This window comes from Apodemus sylvaticus, chromosome 14 (assembly GCF_947179515.1).
Source record: "Apodemus sylvaticus chromosome 14, mApoSyl1.1, whole genome shotgun sequence".
Taxonomy (NCBI): Eukaryota; Metazoa; Chordata; class Mammalia; order Rodentia; family Muridae; genus Apodemus; species Apodemus sylvaticus.
Window position 1 is genome coordinate 14,342,664 of NC_067485.1, and position 17,148 is coordinate 14,359,811.

At 45.5% G+C, this 17,148-nt stretch overlaps 1 protein-coding gene and 1 long non-coding RNA gene across 2 annotated transcripts in view; both read left to right on the top strand.

The window, feature by feature from the left end:
- Positions 1-17,148, top strand: part of Ror2 (receptor tyrosine kinase like orphan receptor 2) — a 188,004-nt gene that overhangs the window by 136,731 nt on the left and 34,125 nt on the right. The window contains exon 2 of the mRNA XM_052157249.1: positions 13,381-13,458. Coding sequence (XP_052013209.1) covers positions 13,381-13,458 — 78 coding nt within the window. The remainder of the gene's footprint in view (positions 1-13,380; positions 13,459-17,148) is intronic.
- LOC127664956 (uncharacterized) lies at positions 4,659-9,681 on the top strand. Its single transcript, XR_007973293.1, has 2 exons — positions 4,659-4,911; positions 9,622-9,681. It is a non-coding gene; the product is annotated as an uncharacterized LOC127664956 (long non-coding RNA).

Here is a 17,148-nt window from a genome sequence, read left to right on the forward strand (position 1 = left end):
TGTTGAAATAGTATCGTTTTGCCACCAGTCAGGGGTTGGTAGGTGGCTCTCTCTCTTAGGAATTTCCACAGACACACAAGTTAGCTCATCATAAGACCTGTCCTTGCTCTCCAAGAGACTCGCTGCCTTGAGGTCTCTGCACTCCGGTCTCTGCACAAATTCCTTTCTCACATCTTGGAAATTACCTCTTATAAAACCCTTCACTAATTAAACGGAACCAGCTTTGAAGTGGGAGCGATCCTCTGCAGGCAGCCTCTAATTACCTCACAGAGAGCGCGCTGACTCGGATCACCAGGTGAGGAGATTCCTGGATGAAAAGCCCGAACAACAAAATGCACTGAAAAGAAGCACAAATGAAATCTGGACCGGGACCGTGGATCCAAGTCCAAGGGCACGGGTTGGACTTCATTAGTAAATTCCTGCTTTGTTTGTCTATGCTCTTAATGAGAGCTGGGCGCAAGGAGAAGAAGGGCCTGAGACTCTCTCACTGATGCTGTCAATCCAAGTGCCATGGGAGAGGCTGCGTTGAACGAAGGCTTGCTTGGGAGATGGCTGCTCATTTAGTCAGACTTCACACACAGCTGAGTAGCGACCAGCTGCTGCACTCCCCTGTGGGAAACCACAGGCTACTGCATCCTCTGTGGTGACAGGGTGCCCTCTCTCTCCCTTTGGTCATTGCAGAGATAGTAATTTGTCCCGTTCCCAATACAAGGACATTTCACTGCTAATGTGTCCCCAAAATATGCCACAGGCTCCTGCCTAAGACCTGCCACCATTGAGACAGAGGCAGGCAGGCTGGGTCTGGCTAAAACCCGCAACAGTCCCCTGAGTAATTGGTTTCACTGTTTTTTTGTTGGACTGTCCTGTAATCAGTAATGGATAAGCCCAAGCATCTGGACCATGTTCTATTTACTGGGTTCATCCTTAGATCCATAGAGAAAGTAAGATGTCAGGAGCCAGGCTGCTCCAGACAGCTCTCTGGGACCTGTGAGGAGGGGATGATGAGGAAGTTTGTAACAGACTTCAGATAGTACCTTCATATCCCACACCCCCACCCTTCCCAATCCTGAGTTCATTGGCATTACTCAGCAGGGTGCATTTGTCGCACAATATGGATATGTTGTTTGGTTGAGTTGGGGGCTTCTTTTGAGACAGGGTCACATGGTGCAACTTAGTCTGGCCTGCAACTCCCAGTAGCCTTACCTCAGCCTCCAACGTGCTGGCGTGCCAGATGTGAGTCACAGTGCCTGGCTTATTACTGACTCTTTAGAAAAACCGAAAAGGTCTTAAGTTATGTGTACGTGGGTCTGTGTCTGTGTGTGTATATGTGTGTGTCCCTGAGTGTATCTGTACAGGTGAGTACAGGTGCCCTCAGAGGCCAGAAGAGGATGTTGGATCCTCTGTGAGCATGAGAGCGAGTGTGTGTGTGTGTGTGTGTGTGTGTGTGTGTGTGTGTGTGTATGTGCGCGCGCGCGCGCATGCACATATGTACCAAATGTATTTCCAATGCCCGAGAAAGTCATTAAAAGATGCTGGATCCCCTGGAGCTAGAATTGCAGACAGTTGTGAGGCACCATGTGGGAGCTGGAAATCCAGCCCAGGTCCTCTGTAAGATGAACAAGTGCTCTTCTCTGCTGAGCATATGTCCAGTTCCAAAGGATGAAAGTTCTCAGCTGAGGTGTGGAGACTGGGTTGGCTAAGGTGTGGAGACCAGATTAGCTGGGGTGTGGAGACTGAGTTAGCTAAGGTGTGGAGACTGGGTTAGCTGAAGTGTGGAGACTGGGTTAGCTGAGGTGTGGAGACTGGGTTAGCTGAGGCGTGGAGGCCAGGTTAGGTGAAGTGTGGAGATATAGGGGCACCAGCATCCCCTGGCCTGGATTGCTGTACTGAATAAAAAGATGAGTACCTGTGTTCATCCCTTACTGTCTCTACAACCGACGCAGTGTGGCAAGCTGGGCCAGGACTCTGCCCCCCACTCACTCTTCCTCCCTGGTGGGCTGGACTTCCTAATGGAGCCAAAAGTGAACCTTTCCCCTCATGCTGCTCTCATTTGGTATTTTGTCCCAAACAATGAGTGGAATAGTGAATACATCACCCGTCCAGCCATGTCTACCCATGTAACAGCACAGGCCACCAGCCATGTCTACCTAAGTATCAGGGCACGGGCCATGCTCCACAACCTTGCCAGCTGGCTGGGGACAGAGCCCTCGCACAGCACAAACCCATATGACACTCGATGTAAAAACTGAACAGTCTATCTTATACAGATCGCCCTTACCTGAGGCGGATATCTTCCAAGACCCCTCAAGGAATGCCTGAAACAACAGATGGTATCAGGCTCTTTTGTAGAGCGTGTTTGTTCCCATGTGCAGGCCTGTGAAAATGTTCAGTTTATAAACTAGGTACCGGGAGAGGTTAATACTAACAACTGGTAATCAGGTGGGCAGCTGTAGCGATCTCTGTAGTGTAGTAAAATCATGCGTAGGGTCTCTTGCATGTTATCTCATTTCTACCATAGTAGCTCTCCTGGTGCTATGAGATGGTGTAATGTCTACATGGTAAGATACGGCGAGGGAATGGGAAGGCACTGTGACGTAGCATGTTACAGAGGCAGTCAGTATGGTGACTGATTCTTCCATAACCAAGTGACAGTAAGGACACACTAACACGGGGACTCTTTCTGATAGTGCAAGAACTCACCATCACGCCGGTTACAGCTCAGGACTCAAAATGTGTGAAAGGTTCAAGTGGGCACCGTTTGTAATAGTTTTGTAACTAGTTGACTCTAGGCGACCCAGATTTCAGAACTTAACATTGAAAAGAAAGGGAGACTGCTGTGCTCAGGTTGGGCATGTGGGAGCAGTTACTGGCACAAGGACTGTGGCAAACCACCAGCTAAACTGGGTCAGCAAAAGTGAAAACGTGTGCCGTTGTGTTAGTAGTTGAGAGAAAGCTACTGGCTGTGAGCGGAGACTGTCTGTTATGTGGTCGTGAGGTGGAGGGGATGGGGAGGGAGAGTGACAGGTGACATTCATTCTCTGAGTCACAGCTGCTGGGCACCCCCAGCCTCCTGTCTGGTCAGTTTTCCACCTCTTCTGCAACAGGGGAGTGGCTGTGTTTGGACTTGTCCACCACAGAAGCACGTCTGCCCTCAGCCTCACCCACCTTTCACCAGGCTCTTCGTCACCGTGAGGCCATGCCAGCTTGCACTTTCTATCCTGGAGACATCTGGAGTGTCATCCATGAGCACCCTGCCTGGCCATTTGTGTGTGGACATTTCTGACACACCAGTTGAGCTAAAGTGCACTCGCCTTTCTCAGCTGTGCAGGACAGCGGGCCTCTTTTGGATGCCTTTCCCTCTTTCTTTTCCGTTTTACTTCTGGAGGCTTGAAGGGACACCTGGTCTATGACTGTGTCTGTATGTAGTGTCCGGTGTAGGGAATATATAGGGGGGCTTAGCGGTGATGTTTGCCAGGGTCGGGGGAGCTGGGATGAGGGCGTCTGCTAACGGGAACAAGGTTTCTCAGTGGTGGGGATGGGGGTGGGTGATGGATATTCTTGAATTTGATTCTCGAATTTAAATGTGATTATGGTTTCTTTTTAAAAATCTACTAAATGCTACCAATAAAATATGTCACATTTTATTATCTATGACATATCTTAGTCTGAAAGAATCACCTGGTGTGTATTCACTCTAGAATAAAATTAACGCTCTTCAAACCAGCAACAATACCGGCTGACTCAGTCTGGGTTTGGGCGTGGAGGTGGAGTCTGGGTAGTGTGTGTGTGTGTGTGTGTGTGTGTTCATTCAAGGTTTACTTCGTATTACACTTAGCCATTTTTTGAGGCCAAGAAAGGTCCTGTTGGGCCCTGATTACATTTCTCCTATCACCTAGTTCACCTCGGTCCCTCTCCCATCTTGCTTATCAGTTTCAGAAGGCCATAGTGTCTTGATCGAGTCCAGTTATGCTGAAATGGATGCTAATTATGAGGACTCCAAGGTCTGGATATCCTGAAATACTGGCTACTTAGAGCTGCAGAGGAAAAAGAACCCCTGGACTCTCTCACATCCTATTCCCAGGGCTCTCTCTCTCTCTCTCTCTCTCTCTCTCTCTCTCTCTCTCTCTCTCTCTCTCTCTCTCTCTCCATCTTGAGTGGAGGGGAGTGTCTGTCTCAGCATGCCAGTTCGCTCATCTGGTTCTCCAACTATGTGGATGATACATTAATTTACTTAGGTGTCCTCACTGACTTAGCACATGAGGTCAGAAGGATCAAGAGTCAAACCCCAGTGTACGGCAGAAACCACTTCCCGAGATGCCACCCTTGAGTGTCAAGTGTGACTTGGCTCTCATGTGCCAGCCACCACTCTGCTGGTGGCATCCCCTGCAGAACACGCCTCTGCCTCCCCATCCAAAGTTAACCAAGAGGAAGCTGGGATTCCCCACTGGTGGCACCGGGCATGAGGCTGCAGTTTTGGTGGATAATTTATTGGACTGCTTCACACCATTTGTGGATTTCTGGGTAGTTAGCAACTTTTATGCTTCTTTCGTTGTATGCGTGCACAGCACCAGTGTGTTTGATTTCATGCGGTGTCTCTACGCCTAAACAGTAGAGACAGTTTGAGTGACAGTTTGTGGAGTGTGCCAGTTTGTGTACAGAGCCATATTGGGGCAGTCTTGCACTTGGTCAGAGTTTGACTTTGGTCAAGGTTAACTTCTCCCAGTTAGCCAGGATCCTGCTCCACCTAGGGTGGAGTGCACGTAGTAAAGGTTAAGTTCATTGTTCTTCCTGGTATAGGAATTCCTGAATTAAACAGGTGACCCACCCAGCTGCCGGAGCAGTCAAGACGAAGACCTCCAAGAGAAGCTAGACAACTTCCACCGGAACTCAGCCTGGAGTCTGGGGGGAAGGGTTTGCCCGAACTGTTAAAAGGTCCGGCGCCATTAAAGTTTACGGCTTCGATCAGTGAACATTGACTTAGCCGTACTTTCTTTTCGCCGCTCTTCCCTATGACCCCAAAATTCTCTCAACAGGTAACCCAGTTTACATGTAGCTGCTGGCGGCTACATAGTGGCGCCCAACGTGGGGCGACCTGGCACGAGAGAATTTCTTGAGGTAGCCCTATCCAGCGAAGCTTCGTGGAAAAGGTGAAAATTAATGGTGTCCGCACGGTAAGCAACATAGAGGGCAAAACTAGCGCTAGTGAATTCGTGTCTATGGTTGTGAGTGCAGGAATGGATACAGTTTTTCAAGCATACTGCGTGGACCCAGCGCAGGACTGCTTGGGTTGATAAGATAGGGAAATATGGGGAAGGAATTTGGTAGGCATTTGCCCAAAGCTCGTAAGAGCTGATTTCGGCGAAAAGAAAGGGGTTTTTAAAAATAGGCATATGTCCACAGCTTCTAAGAGCTGTTTAAAGAGGAAAATGGATGCAATTGCTTAACAAGCACGCTTAACTTTCTGTGTATCTTTCCGTGTTTGTCCCGGTGCACCGACTGTCTATGTGTATGTTTATGTCCTCTCTGTGTCTTTGTGTGAATGACTGTTTCATGTTAAAAAGGAAAAATTGGTAAAGATTACATCTGCTGGTAACCTCTTGAGCTAGCCACAGTTTGTGTGGAGATTGATTCAAAGCCACGCCGCGACAGCGCAGCTCACTCAAGAGGCAAGCGTGGCTGGGGAAAAAGCCGCTCTTAAAGCCCAGAAACCTCGAGATTTGGGAAGACCTTGGTTTGGCTTGTGAAATTCATGTAGTCGCTTTATACATGTTTCTAATTGGTTTTAATGATATAAGGCTTTACATTTCTTGACTAAAGAGTTATAAATTAATTGGTTATTATGTAAAAGGTATAGTGTTATTAAGAAAAGGTTAGTTTAAAAACTGGTGATTCAGTGTTAGAGCTATCTTAACTAACTACACGTGGCCTAACGCCACTCATGCTTTGTTCTTGTTTATAATTGGATTTAAAGGTATATTTTGCATGTCTTGACTATAGAGTATTGGCTTAAGTCACTGCACATGATTTAAAAGGTATAATGTTATTAACAAAAGTCAGGTTAAGGCTGGTAGTTTAGGGTAGTCGCCATTTTGAACACGTGGCATGATGGTTAAGGCTGGTAGTTTAGGGTAGTCGCCATTTTGAACACGTGGCATGATGGTTAAGGCTGGTAGTTTAGGGTAGTCGCCATTTTGAACACGTGGCATGACGATTAAGGCTGGTAGTTTAGGGTAGTCGCCATTTTGAACACCACATGGCATGACGCAATCCAGGAAATACAGGCCTTTGGGACGCTCCTAAATTGGCATGGTGTTTCATGTGAATCTTGGCCTGGAGATTAGACTTAATGAAGATTAAGATTTAAAATATTGTCTCTTTAATAAGTTACACTGTTATACACTTGAACATAAGAACTGGCATACAAACCTTGTGCTGTAAATATGTGTTTGCCATTAATTTTAAAGAAAATAGATTGTTTAAAATTGAGATTTGCTTCCAAAATTACAATTGTGCTCTAATATTGCAAGAAAACATTGAGTTACAATAAAAATCAAGTGTGTCATTGGCTACAGTTTTCAGTTTGCAGGCTCGTAATTGTTAACATTTTGTAATTAAGATAATTTTAAGAGTGATACTGCTGTCTCCAAAATTAAAAAGGAGATCTCAGTGAAAATGTATTTGATATCAAGCAGGTTCCTTTGACCGTGGAATTACAGGTTTCTTTTGTTTAATCCTCAACTTCCTTGTAGGTTTGGTTCTGGTCTTAGATAAAAGGCTCAGATTAGAAGATATTTACATTTGAGGAATCTCATACAAAGTCCTTGCCAAGGACTCAAGGTGGATCCTAGGGCAGATAAAAAAAAATTTACATTTGAGTTAATGCAAAGCTTAGAGCTGCCTCAGGGGAAGCTAGTGAGGAAGTTTTGAGAAATTGTTTCCGCCTTACAGGCCCCACCTAGGGAGTGTTTGGCTTTAAAAAAAAAAAAAAAAAAAAAAAAAAAAAAAAAGGTTTTTTACTTATCCAGGTGTGGGTTAAAATGCAGTTCAAATCTATGAAAGGTCAAGGAGGCTATAAAAGCATTAACATTTGGCCTGTCTACTCCCTATAAAATTATTGTAAATTTAAAGGGTTGGTTTTTTGCTTTACATTCTGATAATTATAAAAGCATTTGCTTCTAATTTTAAAGAGACAACAAAACAATTTCATTAGAAAGTTTTGCCTCAAGGAATGGCTAACAGCCTTATGTCTTGTGAGAAAAAGTGTTTTGTCTCTGTTTCAATACTAGAAGTTAAGATCTTAAAATTTTCAGTGTATAATCATAGAATGTTTGTTACAGGCCTTTGCTCTAACTATGGACTTTTAAAAAATTTTTTAGGTAAATGGTTTTCAAAGGTTGTTAGGATATATTAATTGGCTTTATCTTATATTTACCTCATTTTAAGCTTGCCACAGAAGGTCTTAAACCTCTGTTTTCAAGGTAGGAAACATTTGTTCCTTGCTTCAAGCAACAATCAAATTTATTATTAATGGTTGGTCTATTACATGGCAAGCATTTTTAGGCAAAATTAATAATTGTTATCCAAAAGATAATTTGTACTATCAGATCACATGTTTATTCCTTTAAGTTTCTCCCTGCTTCAACACAGATACCTGAATTGGGTGCTATAGCAGCTATTTTTAAGATGTTAAAGGTCAAGCTTTTAATAATAGTAGATATACATAGCTCATGGTTTATAATTGCTTAAAATTGGTCCATTTTTAATACTGCTAATTCTTAATTTCTACAGTTTATACAAATGTGATTCAAATTTCTAAGAACAAAGGATATGTTCTCTAAATGACTGTCCTTTAGGTATTTGAAATAATTTTATATTTTGTGCACATCAAATTATAAAGATTTGTTCTTGATGTCCTCAATTTCTACCTCTACCACGTAATGGTGTTAATCCTAGAGGACTTAGTTATTACAGATAAATGATATTCATATTTCTAATTTAAAAGATAAAAAAAATATGTACATGTGACTAATGATTCATTTTTAGGCTGTCTAGTTGCAACTGCTCTAACAGAAAAAGCAACTATATTTTATATAATTACATAGTTATTGCCTATGTTATGGTTTATACTTTGTGTTCCAACTTAAATTAATAAAACAATATCTTCTTGGAAGAAAGAAGAGAGGGGAAATTGTGTCCCTGTGCATATAATTTAAATTATGCTTGCATGTTTTTAAAAAAAAAAAAAATTTTAAAATTTGGATCCCAAGAAACTCCTTGCTAAATGTATATGACATCTTGTAATTAGACATATTGATGTCTAGGTGAAATGAAGGAATTCACTTACTAACATATGCCATGATCCTGATTTAATATTGGGGGAGAAGGCATGTCCTCTGTTTTTTCCACAGAATGCTGCAGAAGATATGCTGACTGTGCTTGCTGAATGCCCAGACCATGGTAACATAAGAGCTATATTGGATATATGTTCTTGACTTACCTCAATTGTTAAATGTCCCAGGTTAGATAAATTGCCTAGCTTCAAGCTTTTAGACTTTGTGGGACAGAAAATAGAGACTGTTAAGCTAGCTTAGGAAAAATTAATCTAAAGAAGAGTTAAAATGACTCTTCTCCTTATTGTGCTCAGCTGACTCAACCATAGACTGGTCTAGAAATAATTCCAATATTGAAGATTCCAATTTTGAAGATGGCTAACAATCTTCAGCCAGCTGTGTTAATTTAACATATAGTCTCCACTTTTCCTGAGAAGTAACAGCTTAATTCTTGATTCACAAGGCTACCTCTCCCACCTCAGAGGCCAAGCTTTGGATCCTTAAAGTTGTTAATTTACAACTGAATTGGATACTTCTGGGACAAGTTAATCCTATTCCACCTTTAACTCTTGACCTTGTCTGTTAAGCAGACTGGCTGTCTCCACCCAGGCTCACCTGGATGGAGAGATTACATGTCTGTTAAAGACACTTGCAGACCCCCCTGGCTTCAAAACTTACACAAGTGGATCTCCAAAGAGGGAGCCACATAGAACTCAGATCTATGTGTGTTTGTTTTTGAACAAACATGGGTACCAGCGAGACGTGCGAGGCAAAGCACTGCATGGGGAGGTGAATTTCTGCTTCTGAGTCCCCAGGAAGTACACCTAATTGCATAGGGGTTAACGTCGAGAGGCTGTCCTTAAAATAATAAGGGAGCCTATTACCCCTCCTCTGAAAAAGACGTTATACAATATTTAAGAGGAATTACGGTCAATGCTTCCCCTCCTGGTTAAGGCCCGCCTTCTTATGAAGGATATTTATCCACTTGTTTTCTACCTCCTCGTGTTCAAATTAATAAAAAAAGGGAGGACATGTACAGAGCCATATTGGGGCAGTCTTGCACTTGGTCAGAGTTTGACTTTGGTCAAGGTTAACTTCTCCCAGTTAGCCAGGATCCTGCTCCACCTAGGGTGGAGTGCACGTAGTAAAGGTTAAGTTCATTGTTCTTCCTGGTATAGGAATTCCTGAATTAAACAGGTGACCCACCCAGCTGCCGGAGCAGTCAAGACGAAGACCTCCAAGAGAAGCTAGACAACTTCCACCGGAACTCAGCCTGGAGTCTGGGGGGAAGGGTTTGCCCGAACTGTTAAAAGGTCCGGCGCCATTAAAGTTTACGGCTTCGATCAGTGAACATTGACTTAGCCGTACTTTCTTTTCGCCGCTCTTCCCTATGACCCCAAAATTCTCTCAACAGGTAACCCAGTTTACATGTAGCTGCTGGCGGCTACAAGTTTGAAGTACCATTCTCAGGCAGACATTTGTTGAGAGCCTTGCAGTTTCTGCTTTTGCCTTTTTAAAAAGATTGTGTCTGTGCTAATGCATACATGTTTGTGGGTGCCTTATGTGGAAGCCAGTGATCAAACCTTGACCATCCACCTTCATGTTTATGACAGGGTCTCTTACTAGCCTAGAACTTCCCAAATAGACAAAGGTGGGTGGTCAGCGAGCCCCAGGGATCTGCTGTCCCCATCGCTCCAGCACTGGGATTATAAGTGCACTGCTTGTTTAGTAGGCAAAGTAGTCACAGGACATTGGCTTCTGAGGATGGATTTTTTTCAAAAGTGTGCTGTCTTCGTTAGAGTTTTACTGCTGTGAACAGACACCATGACCAAGGCAACGCTTATCAGAACAACATTTAATTGAGACTGGCTTACAGGTTCAGAGGTTCAGTCCATTATCATCAAGGCAGGAACATGGCAGTATCCAGGCAGGCATGGTGCAGGCAGAGATGAGAATTCTATATCTTTATCTGAAGGCTGCTAACAGAATACTGGCTTCCAGGCAGCTAGGATGAGGGTCTTAAGGCCCACACCCACTCCTACAAGGCCACACCCTCTAATAGTACCATCCCCTGGGCAAAGCATCTACAAACCGTCACTTGTGGATTCTGGGTTTGAGTTCTGCTGAGTTAATGAAATGCTTAAGGATCCATCTCTCCTGCTGCCCCCACCTTGGCTTTACTGACAACACTAATTGTCTCAGTCAGGGTTTTTATTCCTGCACAAACATCATGACCAAGAAGCAAGTTGGGGATGAAAGGGTTTTTTTATTCAGCTTACACTTCCACATTGCTGTTCATCATCAAAGGAAGTATGGCAGGAACTCAAGCAGGTCAGGAAGCAGGAGCTGATGCAGAGGCCATGGAGGGATGTTCCTTACTGACTTGCTTCCCCTGGCTTGCTCAGCCTGCTCTCTTATAGAACCCAAGACCACCAGCCCAGAGATGGTACCACCCACAGGGGGCCCTCCCCACTTGATCACTAATTGAGAAAATGCCCCACAGCTGGATCTCATGGAGGCATTTCCCCAACTGAAGCTCCTTTCTCTGTGATAACTCCAGCCTGTGTCAAGTGGACACACAAAACCAGCCAGTACATTAGGGGACCTTCTTCCCTAACTCAGCACCTGCTGGGCTCTAGCTGTTCTGAGATCAGAGTGCCTGCTGTTGGTCTGGGGGGCTCCATCTGATGGCCCCAAGGACATGTAGGGCTTAGGGGAGGTTTAAAGAATAAACACATTAGTTTCCAACAGTGGATTTTTTAAAATATTTTAAAATATGTTGTAAATATTTTATGACAAGTAGTATGGGTGCGTTTGACCAGGAATGATGGGAAAACAGAGTTAAAAATGAGAGCAGTCAGACTCAAGCTTGCCACGCAGGTGGGAAGGAGACAGAGGCCAAGGGCACCACAATCTGACATGGATTTTGGAAGCCCTGTGGTGTGGAGGCCACCGTGCAAACAGAGATACTAGAACCAGCTTAGGGACCCGTGCCTTGGAGAGTAAGTGAGCCGGTGTTTACTTACTCAGACTCGCTGAGGAACCTGGCCCCTGGCTCTGCCTCAACCTCACAGCTGGACCTTTAGTCCACCAGGCAAGACTTCCTCTGAGGAAGTCTCTGAAGTGAGGCTGTTTGGGTAATTCTTGGCTCTGATACTAACCAGTCGCCCGGTACCAAATTATAAACTTTGATATTTTAATACTTATTTCTTTTTTTTTTTTTTTTCTCAGTTTATTTTTTTTTTATTATTCGATATAATTTATTTACATTTCAAATGATTTCCCCTTTTCTAGCCCCCCCACTCCCCGAAAGTCCCGCAAGCCCCCTTCTCTTCCCCTGTCCTCCCACCCACCCCTTCCCACTTCCCCGTTCTGGTTTTGCTGAATACTGTTTCAAATACTTATTTCTTGTTGTTGTTGCTGTGATAAAACACCTTGGCCAAACGCACCTTACGGGAGAATGAGTTTATTTTGGCTTGAGGCTCTACAAGGAGAGTCTATAATGGCAAGGAGGTGGGGGCACAGCGGGCATGGCAACAGCAGCAAGAGCGGGAAGCCAAGCAGTCACGTCTTTAACCACCAACGTGGAGCATATAAAGCAAATGGAACAAGGCTATGAGCTCTCAAAGCCTGTCTGTTCCTGGTGACTTCCTTCCTTCAGTTAGACTGTCCCCTAAAGGTTCCATGACTTTCCTACACAGCACCACCTGCTGGAGACCGAGTGTTCAGACATCAAGCCTATGGGGGCCATTGCTCATTCTAAGCCTCACGGTAGAGGGGGAGGGAGGGAGGATGGGGGGGGGCGTGCATCTTGAATTGTGCTCAGTGTGCATAAAGTGAAAGGAGCCATTTTTACCATTCGGGTGGCAGTGCAGTAGGGTTGGCGATGTTCAGGGTTATGTGGACATTAATTTTCTTCTCTGTCAGCTGAAACTGTGTCTCTACCAAATGCAGACTCCCCATTTCTGTCACACCAGAACCTGCCATCCACCATTCTTCCTTGTCCCTGTGACTCTGGGACCTCAGATGAGTACAGTCACACAGGGTTGGCTGTTTTGTGCCTGGCCTGTCCATCTGACAACAGTGTCCTCCAGGATCACTGTATAAATAGCATGTGCCACGGTCCCCCTGTTTAGATGGGTATGTTGGCCGGTCTTTTGATGTTTAAAATCCAGGTCTGAGTGGGAGGTGCAAGTCACCCCCAAACTTCCTCATGCCTTACTCTCAGCCAGCAGGACCCTGTTGAAGCCTGGATCCTGGTGAAGGCTGGAAGAAAATGGGATAGGTCAGGTGGCTGTTGAGAACTGGGAGGCAGGCATGTGAGAGCTTCTTGTGGCTTCATGGTTTGGTAGCGTGTCTGTGCCTCCCCTGACTGAGTGACACTGAACCCCTTACTATCCATATATGGAGATGTGCCCAAATCTGTGCTTGTTTTCCGTGTTCCAATGCAGTGGGTGGCTATTCCAACTGACATACAAAGTCTGTGCTCTCTGGGTAGATGGCTATCCAATCAGAGGTGGTATTCAACTGTCCTTGTAAAGAACACATTTTGGTCATTTACAGTTGGAAGACCATCACATTAGGTCTGGGAGTGTGGGGGATGAGTTACTTAAGAAAGTTCTAATTCCTGGAGAAGCCTGGTGTGGTGACACACACCAGTCCTCCTGCCTGGGAAGTAGAGGCAGGAGGATCAGTTCAAGTTGTCTTTGGGTTTGAGCTTGAGGCCAGCCTGGGCTATATGAAGGAGACAAAGAATCCCTCATTTTGGAAACCTGACTTCTCTTTTCTTCTTCTTTCATTTTCTTTTGTTCCCTCCCCTGTTCCTCTCCTGCCTGGTGACAGAGAGAGAGGGCTTCTTACCCAAGTTCACTGGTCTGTGCTGTTCTTGGGACTTTCTACTCACGTCATGAAATCTGGTTCTATGAAAGCCAATAGCTATTGCCACAGTGTCTTCTTCTAATGAATTTGCTGACGCTGGGCAAGCCTGCTCTCACAGCATCTGCCCCGGTGGAAAGCCAGGTCTCATATGTGTGTGTGTTCTTCCTCCCAGGTGAAGTGGAAGATTCAGAGGCCATTGACACCTTGGGACAACTTGATGGACCGGAAAGCCCACTTCCCACACTGAAAGGTAAGGTAGATGGACAGCTGCTGTTGTAGTTACAGAAAATCACGGGCTGGCCACTTTGCTCTTGTCCCTGGGGGCTGCACCTGCCTGATCAAGCAGATGGGTCCCCTGGTCTGTGGCTGCTCCATTGATGGGCAGGGGAGATCCATGCATTCCTACCCCTAGGAAAGGCTTTGGGAGTTGATGAAGCTCCTTGGAATCCAGCAGAGAAGTTGTGGAATTGCAGCCAGCTGGGGAGGAAAGGGCCTTGTGGTGCTCAGAGGTTCTAAACAAACAAAACCTTAGCTGGCTAGCCTTGCATCCTGGCCATTTGTTAAATAGCTGCTGACGGCCATCCCTCCCCCATATTTATTCCTCTCAAGGAAATAGCCATGTGGTGGTGTCCCAGAGGATGACACTCTTCTGTGCTGCCATCTGAAGGAACATTCTATGACAGAGAGCCCGGGCTTCTTACCCAAGTTCTAATGGTCTGTGCCGTTCTTGGGACTTTTTATCACATCATGAAATCTGATTCTATATAAGCCAATAGTTATTGCCCTAGTGTCTTCTTCCAATGAATTTGATGATGCTGGGCAAGCTGGCTCTGACAGCATCTGCCCCGGGGGAAAACCGTGTCTCTGTAGGCACCTTCCTCACCAGCACGCCTCACAGGCATTATAGGCGTGCCTTATTGACAGAACAAGGGAGACCAAATGGCCTACTTCCTCCTAAGAAGCAATACTGTTCTTTTCTGAAATAACCCCCCTCCTCCAATAATTGCTGTCAGTATACTTGATGGGAGCCATCTACTGGAACATTCTTTATTCTCTTGGATTGTTTTCTAACTGAGCAAGCAAGAAAAGGTTTGATTCAGCCTAGGAGAGGTCTCATGACGGAGATGCTCATTTGTAGGGAGTGTGGAGCTTGGCATGTTTGCTGATACCGCTTTCCATCTGGTTCACATCCAGTAGCCAGGCAGAAGCTGGAACCTGCCAGAGCATTTATTAACACAGCATGCCCTGCAACACCAGGCAAATGCCAGGGGAATGGGCAGGACAGGTGGTGCCACCTGCCCTCCATCTGTCCTCGGCAAGCACAGAGGCCCATGCGGAGGAACGGTTCCAGCATCAGAATAACCAGTCACCATTCACACTTTAGCAGTGAAGCTGCTCCATCTAAGAGGGTGTTGGCACTGTCATGAGCCTTTAAGGACAACCTCTGTATTAGTCAGGGTTCTCTAGAGTCACAGCACTTATGGGTAGTCTCTACATAGTAAAGGAATTTGTTGATGACTTACCTACAGTCTGTAGTCCAACTTCCAACGATGGTCAGCAGCAGCTGTGAGTGGAAGTCCAAGGATCTAGCAGTTGCTCAGTCCCACAAGGCAAGCAGGCAAAGAAGAGAGAATCTTCCTTCTTCCAATGTCCCACAAGCTAGGACCACTCCTTGGTGTGAGGCCCTTTCCACTCAGGGTAGGAATGAAATTGAGCAAAAACCATGCAGATGGATATTCAGAGCCTTTGCCGACTATAGCTGCGAGACCTACTCAGAGAAACAAGGAGACCAGGCATGCTGGACACCAAGCTATGACTTCAGTGTTCTGTGTCCGTCCGTTTTCACTAAGTGCTTCCTGGCGGTGTTTTAAATGCATTTTGCTCTTAGCTTCAGTGAGTGTTGTGGCCACAAGATCACCAGTAGTTTTTGAATGTAAATTTTAGTAGAAATGGCTGCTCACACCTCAAGCACCCTATAAGCCCTGTGCCCCGGAGGCGGGAGTACAAGCCTCTGTCCACTGCGGAACTGTCAGCCACAAGGCAGTGCAGGCACCTTCTGCGTCTCATTCCTGTGTTGATGTGTCTTTAAAGCGTCCTTTCCAGTGTTCTCAGCATCAATGTTAGCGTTCAAACTGAGTGTGCACACAGCCATTTCTGCCCATCACAAGTTTTTTAAGCATGATCACTGTGGATTTAAACTGTTCACGGGCTGGAGTGTTGTGTCCTCCACTGAGCACACTCAGGAATGAAGCCACCTATGATGGTGTGTATATGCTCGGCCCAGGGAGCAGCATGATTAGAAGGTATGGCCCTGTTGGAGTAGGTGTGTCACTGTGGGTGTGGACTATAAGACCCTCATCCTAGCTCCCTGGAAGCCAGTATTCTGTTAGCAGCCTTCAGATGAAGATGCAGAACTCTCAGCTCCTCCTGCACCATGCCTACCTGGATGCTGCCATGTTCCTGCCTTGATGATAATGGGCTGAACCTCTGAACCTGTAAGCCAGCTCCAATGAAATGTTGTCCTTTTAAGAGTTGCCTTGGTCATGGTGTCTCTTCACAGCAGTAAAACCCTAAGACACCACCCATCTACTAACATGAGGGAGCTCCCTGGATAAAATCCCCATGCTTGTGCTCAAGGAAGACACACTTTCTGACAGTGCCCATGCAGTCTCTCCTCGCCTGCTGCAGGCATGAAGTCTTCTCCAGGCTAGATCCTGCCTCTGCTTCTTTTGGCTGCGCTGGCCACCATGAAAACCTTTATTGTTTCTTCGGTAGCTCTGTTTGACTCAAGCTTTAGGAGCCTGGGAAAGCACAGTGGTGGGATCAGCTGCTGGCTTGGGAAGTTGGCGTGTGAAGCACTTGGTTCCATTGCTTTGCCGTCTCCCCACCAACACGGGCTCCTCAGGTAGCCTCTGCCTTCCCAGAATGCCACGGTTTCTCCAAACAGCACTGCCCCATTGGGCACCCAGTGTTCCACCATAAAAAATACTCCTTCTACATTAATATTAAGAAAAGCAGCTGGGCAGTGGTGGCACACGCCTGTAATCCCAGCACTCTGGGAGGCAGAGGCAGGCAGATTTCTGAGTTCAAGGCCAGCTGGTCTACAGAGTGAGTTCCAGGACAGCCAGGGCTACACAGAGAAACCCTGTCTCGAAAAAAACCAAGTCCAAAGAACCAAAAAAAAAAGAAAGAAAGAAAGAAAGAAAGAAAGAGAGAGAGAAAGAAAGAAAGAAAGAAAGAAAGAAAGAAAGAAAGAAAGAAAGAAAGAAAGAAAGAAAAGCCATGGTAACAGTAACCATGGACCTGGGATTCTCTGAGTTATGGACACTGTTTTTCTTCTGTATTCTTAATTGTCTCTTTATTCAAAATAGCATATATGTATGCAATGCAATATGATCATGTACAACCCCTCACCCCAACTTTCTCAGAGCCCCCATCCCAACTTTATGACATTTAAAAGAAAATAACCCCGAGTCCAGTTAGTGTCGCCCAAATGTACATGAGTGTGGGGCGGTCTGCTAGAGCTCGCAAATGCAATCAGTGGCCATATCTTCAAAACAGAGCGATTCTTCCCAAGACACAGTCAGCTGCCAACAACTCCCGAATCAAGGGTGGGACCTGGGGGCCATCTGTCTCATCTGTCCTAGAATTAGTCTTTCTTACTTTAATAATCAGTCTTTCTTACTTTAAAATTACACGTTTTCGTGTGTGTGTGTGTGTGTGTGTGTGTGAGTGTGTACCCATGCACCTGCCCATGTGCACACCATAGTTGTGGAGGTCAGAGAATAAAAATTATCAGGAATCGATTTTCTCCTTCCATTACATGGTGTTCCTGATGGAACTCAGGTGATCAATCTTGGGTGTCCCTATACACCCCCCACCCCATCCCCATGGAGTTATAGCTGCACACACACACACACACACACACACACACACAAAG